At 44.0% G+C, this 9,543-nt stretch overlaps 1 protein-coding gene across 1 annotated transcript; it reads right to left on the bottom strand.

The window, feature by feature from the left end:
• On the bottom strand, positions 1-5,908 carry LOC129711149 (cytochrome b-c1 complex subunit 10). The gene is made up of 3 exons (XM_055658599.1): positions 5,752-5,908; positions 1,294-1,430; positions 1-268 (listed from the first exon to the last, which is right to left on the bottom strand). Exons 1-2 carry the CDS (start codon positions 5,799-5,801, stop codon positions 1,313-1,315), a joined length of 168 nt encoding a protein of 55 aa, XP_055514574.1. The 5' UTR covers positions 5,802-5,908; the 3' UTR covers positions 1-268; positions 1,294-1,312.
• Between the last annotated feature and the right edge of the window lie 3,635 nt (positions 5,909-9,543).

Genomic DNA, 9,543 nt, shown 5'->3' with positions numbered 1-9,543 from the left:
TTTATATTACAGGTTTACATATTTTATTTTAGAAGCTGGAGGATACATTCAAAGCAAGACCAAAATATCCCCAAAATCTGAAGAATCAGAGCAGTAAGTGTTCCAGTGGCCACAATCTGTTTTATATTATTACATGCAGCCTCAGAAGATGTTAGAACCGATTCCTGCTCAGCTTTAAAAGTTCAAAACTAGAAATGTTCAGTTCACAAAATTCTTGACTGGTTTGGTGTCTGTCATTGATCACTTGGTCAGATTATTCTTTTAATTCCTAAAAAAAAAAAGAAAACAAAATAAGCCAAAGAATGTACTAAATACACCTGCTATCTCAACATAGCTTAAACTGTTAAGTTGGCAAATATTTGTCATGACTTTGACCACAGGAACACCTTTCATAGGGTAACATTCATACCAAGGAGACCACTATGCATGGTGCAGTCTTACCGATTCGTCACGTTCCCTGGGCTTTATTCACCAAACAATAAGGTGGCTCAGAGGCAGAGCTGCTGCTTACAGCCCCAGAGACAGGTTCAATCTGGTCTCAGCAGCTGTCTGTGTGAAGTTTGCATGTTCATCCTGTGACCGTGTGCATTTCTTCCTGGTGTTCTGGTTACCTTCCACATTCCAAAGACGTTCGGGTTTGTAGGCCAATTGGCCTCTGTAAATTGCCCCATGTGTCTTGGTAGTGGATGAGACAGTGGGATAACATAGAACTAGTGCGTACGGGTGAACGATGGTTGCCGTTGTCTCAGTGGGCCACAGGATCCGTTCCCATTCTGTATCTCTAAACTTAACTAAACATTTTACCAAGATCAAGTTCTGCATATTCCAACCAAGTGACATTTAAACCTAGATTAATCATGAAGTAACAGGTTATTAACACAGCTGTACATTAAATCTTCCGGGAAGGCAAATGTTTCTGAATGAAAGTCAGTCAATAACAATGAATTATGAAACAAGAAGATTAATCCACAAAAACTGAGTATTCTGGCACACCGTAAGAGCAATAAATAATATTGTGTTGAAACCAATTCCTATAGGCTGTGCGTTGGGTGATATGAATTGTAGGAACCACAGATGGCTCCTCGCAATATTCCAGCAGTTTCCCAGACATTTTGTACCACCAAAGTTCGTTATAAAACAGCATGGCAATTCATAGCAGTACAATTGTTTCTCACTTTGGACGGGCCAACGTTTTTAGTTAAAAATATGTTGAGATAGATTTTCACTTAATTTATACAATATGACTTTTCACATGAACTACAAGTTGATGAAAAAAGTGAAAAAGTGGCATACCATTAAGCTAGTGAGATCTTCATTCAGTCTTGAATTTTCCTTTTATGTATGGGATACGACCAACTATTACTTTCCAGTCTGTAACATATATAAATGCTACACTCCCCACAGCTCCCCAAGTTGTCATTGTTGGAATCCTAGAAAAAAAGATTATAGAAATTAAGGAAATTGTGATACAATGTCTTTGCCTTAAATCACCAATAACTTGTTTAATTTCCTCCATAGCCTTCTCTCTCTCTAAATGTCGGAAACCCCCTGCTAAACCTCTGAGTGTCCTTCTGTGCATTACTTAGTTGTTTTGCCTCCCAGTGATTGTCATGTTATTAGCAATTTAAATTTCATTTTTTTAAATTACATCCACAAATCACTCTACGCCTCTTCCTTTAAGAATCTCCTCAAAATCTACCTCATTGACCAAGGTTATGATCAGATTTCCTAATATCTCCTCCTATGAGATGGTTAGAATGTCTTTTGTGAAACATACATAGATGAACATAGTATTGTAATAACAAGTAAATTTTTACAGTGCATTTAGGGAACACACGTACAAAAGCCAGTGCAGTGCTGATGTAGGAAGTGGTGGATAGAGTCTAGCAAGAATGACATTTAAAGAAAATACTGCCAATACACAACACAGTTGTACAGTGGTAGTCGCTGCCTTACAGTGTCAGAGACGCAGATTTGATCCTGACTACGGATGCTGCCTGCACGGTGTTTGTACGTTATCTCTGTAACCTGCGTGGATTGTCTCCGGGTGCCTTCCACACTTCAAAAACATACATGTTTGTAGGTTAATTGTCACTAGTGTGTGTAGAATAGTGTTAATGTGCGGGGATCACTGGTCGGCGAAGGCTCGGTGGGCCGAAGGGCCTGTTTCCGTGCCGAATCGTTAAACTAAGCTTGTTGGTCAGTGATGAGAACTTGACGACACTCCTGATTTTAGCTTCATTAGCAAGGCTTTTAAGAGTCAAGCACTGAATGATGCAGCATAACATAGACAACTTCAATTCTGCTCCCCCTGTAGCTTTGTAACTTCCAGTCACTGATAATTTTGATGATAGTGAACAAATCTTATTAGTTAATGATTGTCCATGTGTAGGTGATGTTGTTATTCTGGCATGGATTGTGAAATCAATTCAATTTTTTCCCCCCTTTGGATTTAATAAAGAAGCAATTGCTAAACAGATGATGCTTACAATTAAAACAAATATCTGGTAGGTACAGCAGGCTTGTCATTAAAATTGTCGAACTGTTTTAACTGATGCTGCCACCTGCTGCTTAAAACATGAATCTGACGATTTTCAACATGGAAATAGAATTTTACTTGCTGGCCTGTAAAGTACCACAACTTTATTCTGTTTATTCACACAAGGAACTGCAGATGTTCGTTTACGAAAAAATGCCCAAGTTCTCTCAATCATGCAGTATATCTAGAAGACATGAATAGGTGATATTCTGGGTTGGGACCACCCCCCCCCCCCCCCCCCCCCCCCCCCCCCCCCCCCCCCATTTATGTGGCGTCTTTAACCTTTAACGTACAAAATGCCAGAAGAGGTTTTGTGGAAATACCATTAAGATAATACTGACGCTGAGGGACACAAGAAAATCCAGAGGCAGCTGACCTGACTGTGCACCTCTCAAAGTAGGAAAAGGAGGTAGGCTGGGAAAATCCATAGCTCCGAAACTTGAGACATGGCTGTCAATTGTTAAACTACTCACTTCAAGTCAAGTCAAGTCAAGTTTATTTGTCACATACACATACGAGATGTGCAGTGAAATGAAAGTGGCAATGCTCGTGGACTTTTGTGCAAAAGACAAACAACAAAACAACCAAACAAATTATAAACACAATCATAACACACATATTCAGGTGTGAGTAACAGACCAGAATTAGAGCGATGCAAATATTTCAGAGGTAGAGAGAGGGCTTGAGCAATTAGAAATATATATTTTTTAAATTACGTTTATTTTCTAATGGAACGTTTATTTAATTAGAAAACAATGTAGGCCTTCAAACTTAGCGATGAAGATCCTAGGGATGTGGTGCAGGTTAAGACAGAGTTTTGTCAGAGTTGCATAAGAAATACTGCCAATGAATGTGCTGGAATATCAGCTCTGGAAAGGCAAAGGTCATGGTCAAAAAATAAAGTGCTAGAGGTACTCAGCAGGTCAGGCAGCATCTGTGGATGAAATGGACAGATAACATTTCAGGTCAGGACCCTCTTCTTTCTTCCAGACTCGAAACATGGTCTATCCATTCGAGTTCCTCCAGTACTTCATTTTTTTTGCAAGATTCCAGCACCTGCAGTTTCTTATGTCTCAAGTTAGAACCAATTCAGCCTGCGTAATGAAATGTCAGTCATCTTCTCCCCACCATCAAAATGATTTACTGGAGGGGCTGCCTCAAAAAAGCAGCCAATATCATCAAAGACCCATACTACCTTGGCTATGCTTTAATTTCACTCTTACCATCGGGATGCAGGCACAGGAGTCTGAAAATCATGGCCACCAGGTTCAAGAATAGGCGTCAACAGCCATCGGGCTCCTGAATACTACACATCAACTATTAACTCATGCGGACTCTGACTTTGCACTAGTATGGTTACGAGTATTAATGTGGATGTGGAGAGGATGTTTCCACTAGTAGGAGAGTCTAAGACTAGAGGCCATAGCCTCAGAATTAAAGGACGTTCTTTTAGAAAGGAGACGAGGAGAAATTTATTTAGTCAAAGGGTGGTGAATCTGTGGAATTCTTTGCCACAGATGGCTATGGAGGCCAAGTCAGTCTTTTGTTTTTAAGGTAGAGATAGATTCTTGATTAGTACAGATGTCAGAGGTTTGGGGAAGAAGGCAGGAGAACGGGGTTTGGAGGGAGAGATAGATCAGCCATGATTTATTAATGGTGGAGTAGATTTGATGGGCCGAATGGCCTAATTCTACTCTTATCACATGGCCTAATGCTGAGTACTATATTCTGCAACTTCCCCTTTGCTCTATGGTATATCTAATTTGAATGGATAGCACACAAAACTAAGCTTTTCACTGTAGCCTCAGTACATGTGACAATAATAAGCCTAAGCCAGGTCAGGCTGGGCAAGTCTTCCACTCCCAGGCACACATAAGAACAACATTAGGCCGTTCAGCCCATCAAGTCTATTCTGCCATTCAATCATGACTGTTCTATTTTCCCCTCTCAACCCAAGTCTCCTGCCTTCTCTCTGTAACCTTGACATCGATACTAATCAATTGCTGCTTTAAATGCACACCTGACTTGATACATCCAATGTGTGTTGCAGAAAAGTGCTTTACAGCAGAACCAGCTGCACACAGCACTTCAGAACATTCACTGTAGCTTTGTTAGACGGAAGAGCCAGAGGCCCCACACGGCCCAGGGATCGCTCAACCCAATCCAACCTCCAGCCTCGCGTTGCCGGGAGACAGACCAACCTCTGGTCCCTCACTGTCAAGAGGAAATCTGGTCTGACCCCAGGGCCTCACACTGCTAGGAGACTCATTTGATCAAGGGAAAAGAAGCCCAGCCTATCCAAGCTCTCTCCACAACTACAGTCCTCCATCCAGGCAACGTCCTAGAGAACCTCCTCGGTGCCCTCCAAATGCAGCCACGACCTCCCTATAGCATGGTGATCAGAACTGCGCGTAGTACTCAGACTGTGGCCTAACCACTGCTTTATAAAGTCTAACCACACTTCCCTGTCTGTGTGAAGAAGGGTTTCGGCCCGAAACGTTGCCTATTTCCTTCGCTCCATAGATGCTGCTACACCCGCTGAGTTTCTCCAGCATTTTTGTGTACCTTCGAGTTCCTTCTTAAACATACTTCCCAGTCCTTGTCTTCTATGTCCCACTAATGAAGACGTGTGTGTGAAGAAGGGTCCCGACCTGAAACGTCACTTTTCCATGTCCTCCAGAGATGCTGCCAGGTCCGACCCCGTTACCGCTCATTGCAGGGAGACTGGTGAACACAACCCCCCCAGCCCCCTCATTCCGGGTGAACATTGCAGAAAGACCCGAGAACACAACCCCCAGTCCCTGACTGCGGGAAGACCGCGAGCATTGCCACTTTCATTTCAATGCACATCTCGTATGTGTATGTGACAAATAAACTTGACTTGACAGGTGACCAATGCTGGGAACTTCATTATTCTATCTGTGACACATGACAATAACACACTCTGGAGGGAGTCAGACCCCCACTCCCTCACTGCAGGGAGACGGCCCCCGACTCCTGGTCCTTGACGACGGGGGAGACAGACCGCCGACCCGTGGCCTTTCACTGCGGGTCGAGCGGGCTCTTTACTGCAGGGGTGACAGATCCCGACCGCTCATCTGCCGGGGACACCGCTGACCTTGGCGCCCGGCAGCCGTCGCCCAAGGGTAGGCAGGCGGCTGCAGTGTCCCGGGCCCACAACCACAGACGCGGTCCCGCTCCTCCCTGCTCACCAGTTCCTCAGCAGCTGCGCGTATCTCGGCCCCAGTACCCGCTCCAACATGGCGTCGCCTCCAGCTCCGTCCCCGCCGCCGCCGCCCGACCAACTGACCAACCGACCCACAAGATGGCGGCAGGACCCCGCCCTTGCCCCAGCCTGCCCGCCGCGGCGCCTCAACAAAACCACCGCACCCTCCCCTCCCCGCCGCTCACACACACACCAGCACCGACCCGCATTACACACACATTTGTAATTAAATATTTTAAATCGAAAAGCATAAGTCGCCTGGCACTTGACAGATGGCGGCCGGTGCTGCCCCCCCTGTGGTGGGCGCCGGAACTGCCGCCACTGCAAACCAAAGCTCTGCTCTAAGATCTTTGCTGCAAACTTTGCTCAGAAGTTTAAAGCAAAGATACTAATCTTTGGTTTAAAGAGTCTGAAGAAGGGTCGAGAGATGAGTTACTCCAGCATTATTCTGTGTCTATCTTCAGTTAAAAGTAATGGATTGTTAAAAAGTTTGAATCAGAAACTTGAGTCATTGAGAATATCCAAACAAAGAACCTTTCACGAGTGAAACAGGGCCACGCACACTGGGTAAATTGGAGAGAGCTAGAGGCAGGAAACATGTTCCTGATGTTGGGGGAATCCAGAACCAGGGGCCACAGTTTAAGAATGAGGGGTAGGCTACTTAGAACTGGGATGAGGAAACACTTTTTCACACAGAGTTCTGAATTTGTGGAATTCTCTTCCTCAGAAGGCAGTGGAGGCCGATTCACTGGATGCATTCAAAAGAGTTAGATAGAGTTAGAGATAGCGGAGTCAAGGGATATGGGGAGAAGGCAGGAACGGGGTGCTGATTGTGGACGATCAGCCATGATCCCATTGAATACTCTTGCACCTATTGTCTATGGTCGTATCCTCACTCGATGCAAGGGGACAGAACTGGCAGCAGGGGGGCAATGATCAAACTGCTGGCGAAACAATAGTATTTAATTGACAAAGGAGCAATACATTTCTTATTTGCAGAACCATAGCAGTCCAGTGAACACAATACTCAAGACGACATGTAAACAAAAAATCAATAAATTAATAACCACAGCACAAGGGTGGTACAGCTGCTGCCTCACGGCGCTAGAGACCCGCGTTCAATCCTGACCTTGGTTGCTGCCTGGGTGGAGTTTGCACGTTAGCCCCATGATTGTGCGGGTTTCCAACAGGTGATTCGAATTATTATTAGCTTGGAGTCAATAATCCGGAAAATGCGGGGCCATTAAAAAAAAAAAAATGCAATCGCAGTGTTTGGAAAGCAGAATGGGCGGAATATTACATGGTAAATGGTAGGGAATTGAAGAATACAGTTGAACAGAGGGATCTGGGAACCGTGCATAGTTCCTTGAAGGTGGAATCTCATATAGATAGGGTGGTAAAGAAAGCTTTTGGTATGCTAGCCTTTATAAATCAGAGCATTGAGTATAGAAGCTGGGATGTAATGTTTAAAATTGTACAAGGCATTGGTGAGACCAAATCTGGAGTATGGTGTACAATTTTGGTCTCCCAATTATAGGAAGGATGTCAACAAAATAGAGAGAGTACAGAGGAGATTTACTAGAATGTTGCCTGGGTTTCAACAACTAAGTTACAGAGATAGGTTGAATAAGCTAGGTCTTTATTCTCTGGAGCGCAAAAGGTTAAGGGGGGACCTGATAGAGGTCTTTAAAATGATGAGAGGGATAGACAGAGTTGATGTGGACAAGCTTTTCCCTTTGAGAATAGGGAAGATTCAAACAAGAGGACATGACTTCAGAATTAAGGGACAGAAGTTTAGTGGTAATATGAGGGGGAACTTCTTTACGCAGAGAGTGGTAGCGGTGTGGAATGAGCTCCCAGTGGAAGTGGTGGAGGCAGGTTCATTGGTATCATTTAAAAATAAATTGGATAGGCATATGGATGAGAAGGGAATGGAGGGTTATGGTACGAGTGCAGGCAGGTGGGACAAAGGGGAAAAAAATTTGTTCGGCATGGACTTGTAGGGCCGAGATGGCCTGTTTCCGTGCTGTAATTGTTATATGGTTATATGGAGTGAAAAGACTGACAGGATCAGATTTATGAAATCTGGATCCTAAAATTTCAGCATGCGACTTGCAAAGTGGATGATGGAGAACCAGCATTATTCAATGAGGACAGAAGCAGAACATTCAGCAGTCGAGTTTGCACAGCCACTAGCCCATCTACATTACTGACCCAATTTATCTTCCCCATTCTCAGTAACATTTCCTTCTACCCATATTCTACCATGCATTTCTGTATGAGATCAGTTTAGAGATACAGCATAGAAACAGGCCAGTCAGCCCACCGAGTCCAGTCTAAGCATCACTCACCTGTTCACATCAGTTCTATCATACCCTACTTTTTCCATCCACTCCCTACACACCAGGGGCAATTAACCTACAAACCCACCCATCTTTGGGATGTGGGAGGAAACCAGAGGGCCCAGAGGCAACCAACGCGATGACAGGGAGAACTTGCAAACTCCACATTGACAGCACCCAAGGTCAGGATCCATAAGACACAGGCACAAAATTAGGCAATTCGGTCCATCAACTGTACTCCGCCCTTATATCATGAATGATCTAATTTCCCCTCTTAACCCCATTCTCCTGCTTTCTCCCCGTAACCTTTGATCCTCCCCCCCCTTATTAATCAAGAAACTTAACTGTGATCGAACCTGGGTCTCGGACTGTGAGGAACCATGTCTACCAGCTGTGCCACTGTGTGAGATTAAAAATACATTGGTCATCCTTGTGAATATTGTTATGCTGCATCTCTTTCCTTCAACTCAAACATCTACAGAAGCTCAATTCAACCTTTTTGTTCTATTTTGACACAAGCCTTGGTACCTGCAAATAGGAAATTATTCAAGTAGTTAACTTTTTCCTGAGGCAAACAAATTAATGTAACATAAATAATGCAAGGGATTATGAGGGGAAGATGATATTACAAAGCATCAGAAAAGGAATATGAACCAGAATTTAAAACTATTTTTAGCATTTGGTTCTACCTGGGCCATTAAACACAATCATTCCAAAATGCTTTCCAGAAATTGGAAAAAGCAAAGTGCCAAAACGCACTTGAACAAGGGGTCACAGTTTAAGGATAAGGTGGAAATCTTTTAGGACCGAGATGATAAAAACATTTTTCAGTCAGGAATTCTCTGCCACAAAAGGTAGTTGAGGTCAGTTAATTGTCTATATTTAAGAGGGAGTTAGATGTGGCCCTTGTGGCTAAAGGGATCAGGGGGTATGGAGAGAAGCCAGGTACAGAATACCGAGTTGGATGATCAGCCATGATCATATTGAATGGCGGTGCAGGCTCGAAGGGCCAAATGGCCTACTCCTGCACCTATTTTCTATGAAATAAAATTGTAGGGAAAAAAAGGAGCTGCAGATGCTGGTTTACAAAAAATACATTGTGTGTGTGGGGGGGCAACTTTACAAGTCGGGCAGCATCCATGTAGAACATGGATAGGCGACGTTTTGGGTCGGGACCCTTCTTCATACCAATTGTAGTAGGGGAGGGAAAGGCTGGGAGAGAGGAGGGGGTGGGACAAAGCTTGGCAAGTGATAGGTGGATTTTAGAAAAAAAATTGTGGAGCTGGAGAGCAGCAGAAATCACAGAAGGGGAGCAGTGAGAAAGGCTCACAGAACTCCCAGAGAGAGCAAACTTCCTCAAAGGTAGCATACCTTGAAGATAATTTGGAGTGGAGCAGTAAATTGTAGACACAAGGAACTGAGAAGCTAGTCTACAA

This window comes from Leucoraja erinacea, chromosome 29 (assembly GCF_028641065.1).
Source record: "Leucoraja erinacea ecotype New England chromosome 29, Leri_hhj_1, whole genome shotgun sequence".
In the NCBI taxonomy this organism is placed as follows: domain Eukaryota; kingdom Metazoa; phylum Chordata; class Chondrichthyes; order Rajiformes; family Rajidae; genus Leucoraja; species Leucoraja erinaceus.
Note: the sequence above shows the minus strand (reverse complement) of the source record. Positions and strands in the feature narration are given on the sequence as shown.

What these genes read in the sequence shown, in the direction of transcription:
- LOC129711149 (XM_055658599.1), bottom strand. Translation starts at nt 5,801, where the DNA reads ATGTTGGAGCGGGTACTGGGGCCGAGATACGCGCAGCTGCTGAGGAAC. An exon ending in GCGCAGCTGCTGAGGAACTG is followed by an intron (nt 1,431 to 5,751) that starts GTGAGCAGGGAG and finishes CTTTTTTTCTAG; the next exon opens with GATTCCAACAATGACAACTT.